This window comes from Staurois parvus, unplaced genomic scaffold (assembly GCF_062004578.1).
Source record: "Staurois parvus isolate SC_StPar_1 unplaced genomic scaffold, SC_StPar_1.0 ptg000198l, whole genome shotgun sequence".
NCBI classification, from domain to species: Eukaryota; Metazoa; Chordata; class Amphibia; order Anura; family Ranidae; genus Staurois; species Staurois parvus.
This window is the reverse complement of record NW_028317994.1, coordinates 8,827,378-8,843,126: the sequence shown is the minus strand read 5'-3', so window position 1 is coordinate 8,843,126 and position 15,749 is coordinate 8,827,378. Positions and strand designations below refer to the sequence as shown.

The 15,749-nt window shown below is 41.8% G+C and overlaps 1 protein-coding gene across 3 annotated transcripts in view; it reads right to left on the bottom strand.

Annotated features, from left to right (window-relative positions):
• The window catches only part of MPDZ (multiple PDZ domain crumbs cell polarity complex component), a 248,930-nt gene that overhangs the window by 152,122 nt on the left and 81,059 nt on the right, over window positions 1-15,749 (bottom strand). For all 3 annotated transcript variants that reach the window (XM_089678090.1, XM_089678091.1, XM_089678092.1), the window contains exons 14-16: window positions 11,754-11,900; window positions 8,595-8,765; window positions 6,618-6,707 (exon numbers count right to left, since the gene is read on the bottom strand). In XM_089678090.1, the coding sequence (XP_089534216.1) occupies window positions 6,618-6,707; window positions 8,595-8,765; window positions 11,754-11,900 (408 nt within the window). The remainder of the gene's footprint in view (window positions 1-6,617; window positions 6,708-8,594; window positions 8,766-11,753; window positions 11,901-15,749) is intronic.

Sequence of the window (15,749 nt, the reverse complement as noted above, 5' to 3'; positions counted from 1 at the left end):
ATATATACACACACACACATACATATATACACACACATACACTATATTGCCAAAGGTATTGGGACAGCACCTAGGCATGCAGACTGCTTCGACAAACATTTGTGAAAGAATGGGTCGCACTCAAGAGCTCAGTGAATTCAAGTGGCAGGATAGATTGACACCTGTGCATGCCTATCTGTGAAATTTCCCTGCTACTAAATATTCCACGGTCAACGGTTAGTGGTATTATAACAAAGTGGAAGTAACTGGGAACAACAGTAACTCAGCCACGAAGAAGTAGGCCAAGTAAAATAACAGAGTGGGGTCAGCGCATGCTGAAGCACACAGTGCGCAGAAGTTGCCAGCAGTCAGAGTTAGTAGCTAAAGACCTCCAAACTTTGTGTGGCCTTTAGATTAGCACAACACCAGTGCGTAGTGAGCTTCATAGAATGGGTTTACATGGCCGAGCAGCTGAATCCAAGCCTTACATCACCAAGTGCAATGCAAAGCGGCAGATGCAGTGGTGTAAAGTAAGCCACCACTGGACTCTAGAGCAGTGGAGACGTGTTCTCTGGAGTGACTAATCACGATTCCCTGTCTGGCAATCCAATGGATGTGCCTGGGTTTGACAATTGCCAGGAGAACGGTACTTGCCGGACTGCATTGTGCCAAGTATAAAGTTTGGTGGAGGGGGGATAATGGTGTGGGGTTGTTTTTCAGGGGTTGGGCTTGGCCCCTTAGTTCCAGTGAAGGGAACTCTAAGGCATCAGCATACCAAGACATTTATGGAAAATTTCATGCCCCCAACTTTGTGAGAACAGTTTGGGGATGGCCCCTTCCTGTTCCAACATGACAGTGCACCAGTGCACAAAGCAAGGTCCATAAAAATATAAATACCTTGTGGACGGCCTTCCCAGAAGAGTTGAAGCTATTATAGCTGCAAAGGGTGGACCAACTCAATACTGAACCCTATGGACTAAGACTGGGATGCCATTAAAGTTCATGTGCTTGTAAAGCCAGGCATCCCAATACTTTTGGCACTATAGTGTATGTTTTAATTTAGCTGCATACAGTAGTTCTTGCCTTAAACAACCCTAAATAAATTCTCCTACTCTTGACATACTTGGGTATACCACATATGAGTGCATTATTTGTTGTCTGCACCCATGTTAGGACACAGAAACTAGTATTTTTTACAGTGACACGAACACTGAACCTAAAACTACCCTAGATCAGATCTTGACCTAACTATTTTATATTTATTTATTTACGGATTTTTTTTTTCTCATTTTGTCTCTCATATTTGAGGTCTACCTCTGATGCCAATTACAGGCCTCTCTCATCTTTTTAAGTGGGAGAACTTGCGCAATTGGTGGCTGACTAAATACTTTTTTGCCCCACTGTGTATATATATATATATATATATATATATATATATATATATATACTGTATAAATATCTGGTGTTGCGCTAATAGATAAATCAATCATATTGGCATAAGTACCATAAATAAATAAGTGTAAAACGAATGAATTAATCAAAATTACATAAATGAACTTATAAAAAACATTCAATAATTCATGAATATACAATCATGCACAAAAAATAAATAATAAAGTGCTCCAAGGTGAACCCCGATAATAAACATACTGTGCAAAAGTCCCTTGAAGAATACGAGAACAGCCCCCTTTTTAATAAGTGATCACAATTCTTCATTCCAGCTTGCGTAAACACACTTGGGGTTCACCTTGGAGCACTTTATTTATTTATTGTGCATGAGTGTATATGAATATATGTCATTTTGATGAATTTATTCATTACTTTTACACTTGATATTTATTTATGGAACGTATGTCACTGTGATTGATTTATCTATTAGCACAACACCAGATATTTATATCTATGTTGATAAGAGAGGATATCCTCCTTTTTTGTTTGCTGCTTTGTGTAATTTAATGCAATTTGTGCAGTTTATTTTTGTTATTTTGTAGAATTGGAAATCATAAACCATGAAAAAAGCTTTTTTTTTTATGCTCCTAGAAGCTGAAGCTTGAAAAACGCTTCTAGCTTACAATAGTATGGATGGACACATAGTATAAAACTACACTATATTGTCAAAAGTATTGGGCCTTTACCTGCACATGAGCTTTAATGGCATCCCAGGCTTAGTCTGTAGGGTTCAATATTGAGTTGGCCCACCCTTTGCAGCTAAAACAGCTTTAACTCTTCGGGGAAGGCTGTCCACAAGGTTTAGGAGTGTGTCTATGGGAATGTTTGACCATTCTTCCAGAAGTGCATTTGTGAAGTCAGGCACTGATGTCAGACGAGAAGACCTGGCTCGCAGTCTCCACTCTAATTCGTCCCAAAGGTGTTCTATTGGGTTGAGGTCAGGATTCTACGCAGGCCAGTTATGTTCTCCCACCCCACAATTGCTCATCCATGTCTTTATGGATCTTGCTTTGTGCACTGGTCTGCAGTCATATTGGAACAGAAAGGGGCCATCCCCAAACTGTTCTCACAAAGTTGGGAGCATGAAAAGCATGCAAAATGTGTTGGTATGCTGATGCCTTAGAGTTCCCTTCACTGGAACTAAGGGGCCAAGCCCAACCCCTGAAAAACAACCCCACACCATTTACCTCCCTCCAGCAAAGTTTACACTTGGCACAATGCAGTCAGGCAAGTATCGTTCTCCTGGCAACCGCCAAACACGTCCATCAGACTGCCTAGAGTCCAGTGGTGGCATGCTTTACACCACTGCATCCAACGCTTTGCATTGCATTTGGTAATGTAAGGCTTGGATGCAGCTGTTCAGCCATGGAAACCCATTCCATGAAGCTCTCTACACACTGTTGTGCCAATCTGAAGGCCATATGAAGTTCGGAGGTCTTTAGCTTGTGACTTGCAGACAGTTGGCCACTTCAGCGTACTGTGCGCTTCAGCAAGTGCTGACCCCTCTCTGTCATTTTATGTGGCCTACCACTTCATGGCTGAGTTGATGTTGTTCCCAGTTACTTCCACTTTGTTATAATACCACTAACAGTTGACCGTAGAATATTTAGTAGCAAGGAAATCTCACAGATGGACTTATTGCACAGGTGGCAACCTATCACGGTACCATGCTTGAATTCACTGAGCTCCTGAGAGCGACCCATTCTTTCACTGTTTGTAGAAGCAGTCTGCATGCCTAGGTGCTTGATTTTATACACCTGCGGCCATGAAGGTGATTGGAACACTTGAATCCAATGATTTGGAGGGGTGTCCCAATACTTTTGGCAATATAGTATATTTGCTTCTAGGGGCAGAAAAAAGAAAATGCTCTAAACCAGGGGTCTTGAATTAAAATTTACGGAGGTCTGGTCAGCAAAATTTCCTTCCAGCAGAGGTCCGAACCTCGTTAGCGATATAACACATCACAGTCCCCCAGTACATTATGATCTTTAGCATACCTTTCACACTGTAATCCCCTCTACATCACAGTCCCCTCTTTAAAGAAGCCCCACAGTGTCCTCTTTTCCCTTCACATCACTGCCCCCCTTTACATCACAGCGCCCCTTAACAAAACACAGCGTCTCCTAACATAACACAGCACCCCTTAACACAACACAGCGCTCATTAACGTAACACAGCGCCCCTTAATGCAACACAGCACCCCTTAACGCAACAGCGCCCCTAACAACACAACGCCCCTAACAACACAGCGCCCCTAACAACACAGCAAATATGTAGTAAAGACAGGATGATTCTTTGCTGGACAGGGATGTCTCTTTGCTGGATGGGGATGTCCCTTCTTCAACTGGGCTCTCTCTTTGCTGAATTGGGATGTCTCTTTGCTGGATCCAACTGTGCAAAGGGACATCGCAGTCCAGCAAAGAGACATCGCCATCCAGCAAAGGGATGTTGCCATCCAGCAAAGAGACAGACCGTCCAGCAAAGAGACAGACCGTCCAGCAAAGAGACAGCCCATCCAGCAGAGACAGCCCCATCCACTGCCGCTACAGACCTGTCATAATGTGTTGGCGGGTGAAGAAGAAAGGCCACCACTGTCCCTTCAGTGCAGTGGCCAGCTAAGGAGGTGTCCCTGTGTCAGCGACACTTCCTGTTTGTTACTGGAGCCGTCACTTCCGCTCCTCCTGTTGGCCCTGCTTTTGCTGCACAGCAGGAGGTGAGCGGTGGCTGCGGTCTGTATTAGCACCGTTCAGACCGTAGTCGCCGCTTACCTCCTGCTGTGTGGTCCAATCATCTTAAGCCTGGCGGCCCCGAGGGGGGGAACTCGACAGTGGCGTGGCTGCGGTCCGGTTCTGGACTGCGGTCCACCATTTAGTGACCCCTGCTCTAAACTAGCTGCTTGGAGCTTAACAATAAGCTAGTGTGCATAGAGCCTTAATCAGGTATTACTGAAATACTGCATATGAATATTTTACAGTTATCAATCACAGTCTTCAGGTGGCATGCTAGACGCTGCTAGATGTTATCTGCACAGTGACATACTACTGCAGTAAATAGCGTGAACAGCTATTTATGTTGTATTTGAGCGTCTAATATTTGAGTCTATTTCCAAAACGTCCACAACTACTGAACGTCATCTAAGTCACAACAATAGAAGAACACAGTCTGCTAAACATAATACTACACAAAAATTAGATGTTGCCATGGTTTAATTGCACATAACATGTAAACATTCACAGTGCAGGGAGGAAAAGTATGTGAGGCCCTAGCTTAATGACTTCTCCCAGAGCTAATTGGAGCCAGGAGTGAGCCAACCTTGACTCCAATCAGTGTGATGATATTGGATGTGTTGCTGACAGCTGTCCTGCCCTTAAAAAACACACACCTGTTTTGGGTTTACTGGTTTCAAGAAGCACTGTCTGATGTGAACTATGCCTCGCAGAAAAGAGCTCTCAGAAGACCTACAATCAAGAATTGTTGACTTGCATGAAGCTGGAAAGGGTTACAAAAGGATCTCCAAAAGCCTTGATGTTCATGTGTCCACGGTAAGACAGACTGTCTACAAATGGAGAAAGTTTAGCACTGTTGCTACTCTCCCTAGGCGTGGTCGTCCTGTAAAAATGACTGCAAGAGCACAGCGCAGAATGCTGCATGAGGTAAAGAAGAATCCCAGAGTGTCAGCTAAAGACCTACAGAAATCTCTGGCACATGCTAACATTTATGTTGACACATCTACAATAAGGAAAACATTAAACAAGAATGGAGTACATGGGAGGACACCACGGAGGAAGCCATTGCTGTCCAAAAAGAATATTGCAGCACGTTTGAAGTTTGCAAAAGAGCACCTGGATGTTCCACAGCACTACTGGCAAAATATACTGTGGACAGATGAAACCAAGATTGAGTTGCTTGGGAAGAACACACAACACTATGTGTGGAGAAAAAAAGGCACAGCACACCAACATCAAAACCTCATCCCCACTGTAAAACATGGCGGAGGGAGCATCATGGTTTGGGGCTGCTTTGCTGCCTCAGGGCCTGGACGGATTGTTGTCATTGATGGGAAAATGAATTCCAGAGTTTATCAAGACATTTTGCAGGAAAACGTACGACCATCTGTCCGCCAACTGAAACTCCGCAGAGGATGAGTGATGCAACAGGACAATGACCCAAAGCATACAAGTAATTCAACAAAACAATGGCTGCAAAAGCACAGAATACACCTTCTGGAGTGGCCCAGTCAGAGTCCTGACCTCAACCCGATTGAAATGCTGTGGCATGACCTTAAGAGAGCGATTCACACCAGACATCCCAAGAATATTGCTACACTGAAACAGTTTTGTGAAGAGGAGTGGTCCAAAATTACTCCAGATCGTTGTGCAGGTCTGATCTGCAACTACAGGAAACGTTTGGTTGAGGTTATTGCTGCCAAAGGACGGTCAACCAGTTATTAAGTCCAAAGGTTCACATACTTTTTCCTCCCTGTACTGTGAATGTTTACATGTTATGTGCAATTAAACCATGGCAACATCTAATGTTTGTGTAGTATTATGTTCAGCAGACTGTGTTCTTCTATTGTTGTGACTTAGGTGACTTTCAGAGCACATTTTATGCCCAATTCATGCAAAACTCCACGTAATCCCAAGGGGTTCACATACTTGTTCTTGTAACTGTAAAATCCTTATTTTGATGTGTTAGATAATATTGGCCTATATTATACAATATTTGAATAAGCTACAGAGAGGCAATAGCCAAGGGAAAGGTTTTCACAATAGAAAGGAAAGAAAAAAATCTGTAAAAAACAGTAGTGGAAGCTTCTGCAGTATACAACTGGAATTAATATTACAGCTTTGAGACAAACCAGTGCTGGGGTCGTTGCCCTGTTCCTCCCCTCCATAGGTATAAACCTGCTGCTGTGATGATCCATGTGTGCATGCTTAAAGAGAAAACTTTCAAAAAAGCTTAACCTGTCACAGAACATTGTACTAATTTGATAACAATATGGAACGTGCAGCATCAAACACCAACCAATTACTGTCAAGTTTACTTTTATCACTTTATTTTATATTTTATTTTGATTGGTAGGTATGGGCTACCATACTTTACACATCATCAATTTCTGTGTGTTATCCCCAATTAAAAGAGACATATACAAACTATACACAGAAAAAAAGTACAAACGTATATATTACCTGCAATTCTGTACCAGTACTGGGAATATCAGGAATATCATCTTGCACTTTCCAGAGGTCTGATAAGTGATTACTGGTGAAACTGTCATCCTGTAAAAAGCAGTAAAAATTAAGTTTCAGCATATTACATAAATGTACAATGTGTATTTGCCTTTCGGGCTTTTTGTGATTAATTCTTCTTGTTTCATTCTCTCAGGGAGTGTTTTTTTCTGTAATTTCATATGAAAACAAAAACAGTAAAAACTAACTAAGATTCACATACAGTACCATGCATTCTCACATACATACTTATTTTTACATCTTGTGTCTTGTCCTCCTGCCCAGAATATACTTACACTCTTCATACATTGCGCTTGCAGCTTCTCAGAGGGAGTTGTACCTGTGTAAGGACTATGGAATTATAACAGGTGTTGGGTTCAGCTGTCAAATGGCAAAACTACAGTTGCCAAGTGAAGCTTCTAGCATTTACTCTACCACTCTCAGCATAATTTTGTATATTCTTTGCAAAGATAATTACTAATTCGGTATTAATTTCCCAACAATTACCTGCAAAATTAGTGTCAACCCTTAGCCCTGCCAATTCTATCCTGCATCATGAAGCTTTGTATGAGCACTTATGGCTAAGTTTCACTAACCCTTTATGGCCCTGACAAAATGGGTACCAAGCACCTTGTGTGACATAAGAATAGTATGTTACAAACATTATATCCAATGTTACAATCCTGCCTTTGTATGCTAAATGCAGTGCTGTTTTTCCTGACATGCAACAGTACTCAAGGAATATAAAACACACATACTCCAAAAAAGCAAACACTGCCCCCTGCTATGAATTAGGCAATCGTTGATGCCCCAAAGAAAACAGGTACATAGAGATATGTAGAGATGGTGATTGCAGAATGTTGGTTGACTGTCTCTGACTTTCCTCAGGCATTGAACCAGCATGCAGCCAGTCAAACCAGAGAATGATTATAATATGTGAACTGCATACTTGTTCCAAGTCAGTGTCCCTGGAAGCAACAGTCAGGAAACCAGAATTTCCAAAAGGAGAAATCACAATGACTGTCTACAGCACCAGCAACCAAACAAACATACCAGGACAGTATGTCTGAATTTGTCTGCACTAGATAAATGCAGATCACTGTTAGGGCACAAAGAAGACAACTGTTTTCTATGTGCACCATTTACACCACAATGTTGTTGTGATGAGTGGCGCAGTGCAGTGCATAAAAATGCAGCATGTTTGCATTTTTCCACAGTGCACTGGATAGCACTGAGTATCACTGAACTGCTGTGCGGGAGAAATGAATAAAGTGTCATTATATATTAAAGTGAAATGCACATCACACTGCTCCCTGCCATAGCTCACACTGACAGCTATCCACCAAGTAACAGCTTTTACAATGCAGGCTTAGTGTAAACCAGCTCTGAAAGTAGTGCTAGCCCTGGGTCTTCTGCAGCATCCTGATTAGCGACATGCTGGTTCCAAACTAGTGCTATTTCCAGTGACCAAGCAATGACAAGCTCTGACAACACTTGGGAGTGACAGATAACAGCTGCCCTAATGGGTACCCTTTAATGTGATTCCAGAACACATCAGTGTGCAGTGCGTTTTTATTTGGCAGCTAAAACTTTCCAATTACATATTGCCTTAAATCATGTATTGCAAACATTATAGAATATAGCCAAACACAAAAGAATTCAAATTAGAATAACAAAAGCAAACTAACATCGTATCAGCCTTTGAGCACCTAGTATTATTTTTTCTGGCTTTGAGCTATGGCACCACATGTGTGAATATTACACATTACTTTAACAATTTATGCGCCATACAGAAGAGCGGGAAACCTCCAAAGTCAAATAAATCTAATATATGTTCCATTGCTGGTGCATTCACAAGCTAGAGCTTTAATTAAAAGATATTTTAATGCATAATATATTAGAAACATGTTGACATTTTTAAAGTAATTTAATAAATACCTTTTCAATCAGATGAATATCATTCTCTGAAATGTATTGTTCATCATCATTACAGGGGCTATTAAGCTGCTGAACTGGTCGACAGCACACCATAGTTACAGCAATTGGCAGCTCCTTCAAGATATTTACCACATCTTTATGACTCTGACCAAGTAGCGAGACCTCATTTACCTTAAAAAAGTTAAATAGACCACCTTACATTATTATACACGCATAGTGCACAAAAGGAACTTCAGACAGGACATTAGGACACTGTTCCACTTTAACCCTGAAATTGAAGACCTACTTCATGTGAAGAAATGTCACCAGCACACCAAGGATTCCTCAAACTGAACCAAAGTTTTATTCCGTGGTCACAAGGTTTCGGAGCCATGCAAGGTCCCTTCAACAGGCACGTTGATTTTGTTTGCACTATGTGACCATGGAATAAAACTTTGGATCTGTTTGAGGAATACGTGACATTTTTTTCACATTCAGTATCCATGGTTCCCAGCCTGTGATCACTGTGAAGCACCCAGCAACACCACATAGCCATTTTCAGGAACTTGTGCCCTGGGAATAATGTGATTGAAGACCTGTTTCAGACCCAAGGATGTAATATTGCTCAAAAAGTCTAATAAACCTCGACTAATACTATTATATTAAAGCTGAAATTTACTAAAAGAAAAAAAAATTCCTACAGCTTTAGTCACATCACTTACCTGTAATGAAGTATGCCCTACGTTGTGTGGGCAGCTGGTTCCTGGAGAAATCTTCAAAGCAGGGATATCTGTCCTCTTCCTTTCTCTGAACTTCTACCAATGTAATAGTAACAGCTTCGAGTATTCAGAGAGAACCGCAGTAAAGGTGATCTAAATGGGACATGCCCCTCCTTCTTTCTTCTTCACTGAGAAAGGTTCTTTCATTGATTACACTACCTGTTACAGTATCTGGGAATGGGAGAGTCTGGTCAGTCACAAGAATCTCTCCCCCATTCACAGATCATGTTACAAACAGTGAAAACATGAAAGAGTGTTTCCCAATGGAGGGAGGAGGGGCAGATCCTCATCAGACCATCTTTACTGATATTCTGTCTGAAGATCCTAAGTGGTTATCCACTCCAGTATCAAACATTCAGAGCCAGGAAGAAGACAGGGCATTCCTGCAGTGAAGATTTCTCCAGGATCCAGCTGCCCGCATGTTGTGGGACATGCTTCATTACAGGTAAGTGATGTGACTAAAGTTAAAGGTAATTTTTTTCTAACCTTCAGCTTTAATACTGAACCACTAATTTTATGTTCCCCTGTAAAAGAAACAAAACATGCTAAAGTAGTGTATAAGGAAATTAAGTAATTTTGTATTCACCAACAGAAGAAACAAACTTCATTTATTATAGATCCCTACATTTCCATGTTAAATCAAACTATATATGTGCATCAGCCCATTTTATGTAGTAACAGGGCAGCACAATTATTTTGCAAGCAATATGGAGACTTTGTCCTTTGTTTGTGTATGTTGCCTGATGAGACTAAATCTTGTCACATGTTGCAATCTGAATACACAAGTTCTTTTTAAGACTAGTACACACTACTATTTTTTTTTTCGTTCAACCCAGCGGGCTGAACGAAAAAAACTGACAGCTCAGAAGGAGCCGCTGTACGAACTATCCAATGTTAGTGCAGCGATCTCCCCTGCTGTGCTATTGTGTTGTGAACACTTCAGACACTCCAGTCAGCGCTCTCAACCATTGGCTGAGAGTGCAGATCGGCAGACCCTTTTTCGGTCATGCCCCTTCGACAGAGGCCGGCCAAATGGAGCAGCTGCCGTACGAACAAATGTCAGCCGGTTTCTATTGAACTAGTCCGGGTGTTGGCAACCCGCGGCTCCAGAGCCGCAAATGCGGCTCTTTTTCACCTTTGCTGCGGCTCCGGAGCACACTGCCCACCAGGTGACAGGCAATAGGGTTGCCGTAGCTCAGTGGTCGGCAAGCCGCGGCTCGCAAGCCACATGCGGCCTCTTTACACATTTTAATGCGGCTCTTCTGTGTGCCGGGCGCCCGCTCCCCTCCCTCCTCTCGGGCGGCCGCCCCAAAAGTCAGGACTCTGCACCTAGCTTAGCAATGGGCAAACTACGGCCCGGCGGACCTCTTAATCCGGCCCGCGGAGCGTGGCAAACATTGGCTGTCAGGATGTAGGCGGGGCAGCGTGACGAACTCCTCTCCTCTCACAGTCCGCCCTGAAGACCGGAACGGCGCAGGAACACGGCGAGAGGAACGCGCGGAGCAAAGGTAAGTGAATTGACACAATATGGGGAATGAATTACTATAGGGGGGATGAATTACTATAGGGGGGATGAATTACTATATGGGGGATGAATTACTATATGGGGGATGAATTACTATGGGGGATGAATTACTATATGGGGGATGAATTACTATGGGGGATGAATTACTATATGGGGGATGAATTACTATATGGGGGATGAATTACTATATGGGGGATGAATTACTATGGGGGAAGAATTACTATATGGGGGATGTATTTTCAGTTTTAAAAATGTGGCTCTCAAAATAAATTTCAATCGTGGTTTTGGCGAGATTTGGCTCAGTTGAAAAAAAAGGTTGCCCACCACTGCATTAAGATAAGAAACAATATATGCAGTGTCGGATTTGTTTTAAATGTTGCAATGGTTTTGCGGCTCCCAGTCTTTTTTTCCCTTCGGAAACGGGTCCAAGTGGCTCTTTATGTCTTAAAGGTTGCAGACCCCTGAACTAGTCGATGCCGCCCGACATTCGGCCTGTGTGTTCTAGGATTTATGAAACCTATGCAGTGCACAGATTTGCTGAAACAATCAATTTAATTAAAATGCAGTAAGGCTGGCTCTTGTTATACATAGTTTTTGGTAAATGTAATAGATACTGTACAATCAGATTGTAATATGTGTGTCTAGATTAGTTTGTTCTTTCAGCTAAAAATGCACATCATAGGATGCCATTGAAGCAAACTAAGAAAGGCACAGTTCCAGTTTTACCTGCAGGGGAAGCTGAATGGGAAATCTAAGGTCATATGTCAGATAATACTGTAACGCCTACACTAAATCATGACGAAGTACACATACTTCATATACACATTTGTTTGTAACTATTTGTATATGTGCATTTCTAATTCAAGTAGATCTTACTTCCAGCAATTCATCACCGCTGTAAAGTTTTCCGCTGCGACCAACTGGTCCTTCAGGTAATATAGATCTCAGGAAATGATGGCCTTCAGAAACTTCCAGACTTATCCCTAATCCACTGCTTTCACTAAACTTGCTAACCTGTGCAACCTGAAAAATAAAATGAAAAAAGCAATGCAAAGAATTATCTAACGTTATTTAGCACAGGTATCAGTAAAAGCTGTAAAAACTAGAGTGAATATATGTAGGGGTTCATGTTTCCATGACAACTTTATAGGTTGAGCTGTGTTTTGAGAACACGTCTTAACACATTCCAACTGTCATCCCTGGAATGAAAAGATAACAGAGGAAGAAAATATAGCAGAAGTAAAAAAACTAATGTTGACATAATATTATATGCTAGATTTTTGTAAAATACAATTTTAAAGTGATACAAACTGCATACTGTATATACAGTCAGGTCCATAAATATTAGAACATCGACACAATTCTAACATTTTTGGCTCTATACACCACCACAATGGATTTGAAATGAAACAAACAAGATGTGCTTTAACTGCTGACTGTCAGCTTTAATTTGAGGGTATTTACATCCAAATCAGGTGAACGGTGTAGGAATTACAACAGTTTGCATATGTGCCTCCCACTTGTTAAGGGACCAAAGGTAATGGGACAACTGGCTTCTCCGCTGTTCCATGGCCAGGTGTGTGTTATTCCCTCATTATCCCAATTACAATGAGCAGATAAAAGGTCCAGAGTTCATTTCAGGTGTGCTACTTGCATTTGGAATCTGTTGCTGTCAACTCTCAAGATGAGATCCAAAGAGCTTTCACTATCAGTGAAGCAAGCCATCATTAGGCTGAAAAAATAAAACAAACCCATCAGAGAGATAGCAAAAACATTAGGCGTGGCCAAAACAACTGTTTGGAACATTCTTAAAAAGAAGGAACGCACCGGTGAGCTCAGCAACACCAAAAGACCCGGAAGACCACGGAAAACAACTGTGGTGGATGACCAAAGAATTCTTTCCCTGGTGAAGAAAACTCCCTTCACAACAGTTGGCCAGATCAAGAACACTCTCCAGGAGGTAGGTGTATGTGTGTCAAAGTCAACAATCAAGAGAAGACTTCACCAGAGTGAATACAGAGGGTTCACCACAAGATGTAAACCATTGGTGAGCCTCAAAAACAGGAAGGCCAGATTAGAGTTTGCCAAACGACATCTAAAAAAGCCTTCACAGTTCTGGAACAACATCCTATGGACAGATGAGACCAAGATCAACTTGTACCAGAGTGATGGGAAGAGAAGAGTATGGAGAAGGAAAGGAACTGCTCATGATCCCAAGCATACCACCTCATCAGTGAAGCATGGTGGTGGTAGTGTCAAGGCGTGGGCATGTATGGCTGCCAATGGAACTGCTTCTCTTGTATTTATTGATGATGTGACTGCTGACAAAAGCAGCAGGATGAATTCTGAAGTGTTTCGGGCAATATCATCTGCTCATATTCAGCCAAATGCTTCAGAACTCATTGGACGCCGCTTCACAGTGCAGATGGACAATGACCCAAAGCATACTGCAAAAGCAACCAAAGAGTTTTTTAAGGGAAAGAAGTGGAATGTTATGTAATGGCCAAGTCAATCACCTGACCTGAATCCAATTGAGCATGCATTTCACTTGCTGAAGACAAAACTGAAGGGAAAATGCCCCAAGAACAAGCAGGAACTGAAGACAGTTGCAGCAGAGGCCTGGCAGAGCATCACCAGGGATGAAACCCAGCGTCTGGTGATGTCTATGCGTTCCAGACTTCAGGCTGTAATTGACTGCAAAGGATTTGCAACCAAGTATTAAAAAGTGAAAGTTTGATTTATGATTATTATTCTGTCCCATTACTTTTGGTCCCTTAGCAAGTGGGAGGCACATATGCAAACTGTTGTAATTCCTACACCGTTCACCTGATTTGGATGTAAATACCCAATATTTTTGGACCTGACTGTATGCACGCAAGTGTATTGTAACACATAAACAAAAGAAACTTTACAAATTGTGGTTGTGGTATTGCGGACATCATATCACCTAATAACATATGTGGATTGGAAATGTTCAGCAAACAATTGTAAATTCATTGGCAAAGGCAAATGTGTCCTGTAATACAACATGAATGCCTAAACATAAAAAAAGCCCAGTATAGATAGGCTGTGGTGTACACTTCGGGTCCTGATTTTCATTTTAGATGGAGTGTAATCCAACTGGAAAACTAGAGACCTTCTTGTTCCCTTATGCAGGCCATAGACGGGTTGTTTATCGGCCAAATTTTCGTCCACATGAAAAATCAGCCGATAATCACGCCGTTAGTGGGGCCAGCCTGTTGGCCATTTTTCGCAGATCTCCTCATTTATTTTTATCGTTCATGCTGGAAAAGCCGCGAAAAACGGCCGTGGGTGACAGCATCGGCAACGGGGCCCATCTATGGCCTGCCTGATTCCCACAAAAACAAATGCCACTCCTGATATCACACCAGCATTCTCCTAACAATTTCTTGATAATATGCACAAGGAGGTGGATTGCAGGACAGGCAAGGGCATAATTCTTATGTTTAAAGTGTTACTAAACCCACAACAGTAAAATCAGTCTGTATATGCAGTAAAGCGTGTTTGTTATACTCGCTGTGGAAGGGGTTAATACTCTGCACTATGTAACAAGGCTGTTTGATCCTTTCTTCTCTGCCCCTCCTCTTGTTCAAATGACCACCTGATACAATCTGAATCCGTAGTCATATGCACATGCTCAGTTTGGTGTGTTTTGCTAGAGAGGTTTTTTTTTTCTTGGGAGAGTGTATGTGATCAGCACAGGGCCAATCAGCACTGTCCAGACAAAGGGTCAAGGGTTTCACATCCTCCTAGAGCTGAAAGAAAATTCCCCCTACAAGCTTTAACCAGTGCTCTGCTGAAGTCACAAGACTGCTCTAACTGCTGATGAGAAAAGGCATTTAGCAGTTTATGTTTAATAAAATGATGGCATTTCCATGTTGTCTGTACTGTGATTGTAGGGTCCGGGGTTTAGTATCACTTTAAGGGCTTATTCATACTAGCTCACATTGGTAAAATGCAGTGTTCTGCCATGTGGGCAGCCTGGCAGGGGGCTGTTTAATGTGTGTTTCAGCATATTGTGCTGTGCACTTTTTTGCTATTAACTTTAACTGAAGTGTCTCACAAGGACACTTCATTCATGTCTCTGTACAGCAGAATTGCATTGCACAGGACATTATACCAACGCTGTACAGCGAAAGAAGCACATACAAAACAATTGCCCTTGCACTGACTGCCATTTATCAAGTGCAGAAAAACACCAGTCAACACACATAGTGTGAATGAGCCCTAAAAAATAAACTACAATGTTAATGGTTAAATATAACACTAGCTCAATATTTTCTGTTATAGATTCCACCTTCTGTAGAAGAGATAATATCTACTTCAGTAGCCTTTATGTCGAACATACAAAACAGTTACAGGGACATAATCATAAAAATAAGGTGACATACAGTACAAAAACTCATATTATGATAGCAAAACAGATGCCTTCTAACATTTATACATCTCTTAATGCAAAAGTATTTGTTTAGTCTTGATGTTTTAATAATCATCTGGAGCATAAACATTTGCAACTAAGCAGCAAATCAAGGCTCCCATTTAGAAAGTTAAGGGATGTGGATGCACTACCAAGTTATACCACTGATGAAGGTTTCATGTGCATCCTATGAAGTTTGACTCTTGCCTGGTAGCACATCAAAAATATGTTTTAAAAAGCACAGTTGTCACTTTGCACCACACAATACAGTAAGTCATGCAAAACTCCTACACACGTGTTGTGATAATCATGACTGGAGATTAGCCATCGGTGGGTATGCCTCATTCAAGGATGTACGGCTGTTCTATGCAGGCAGAATATTCAAATCAATGACAGGCGGAGGGCTGCACAGACCTGCATGGATCTCCAAGCAC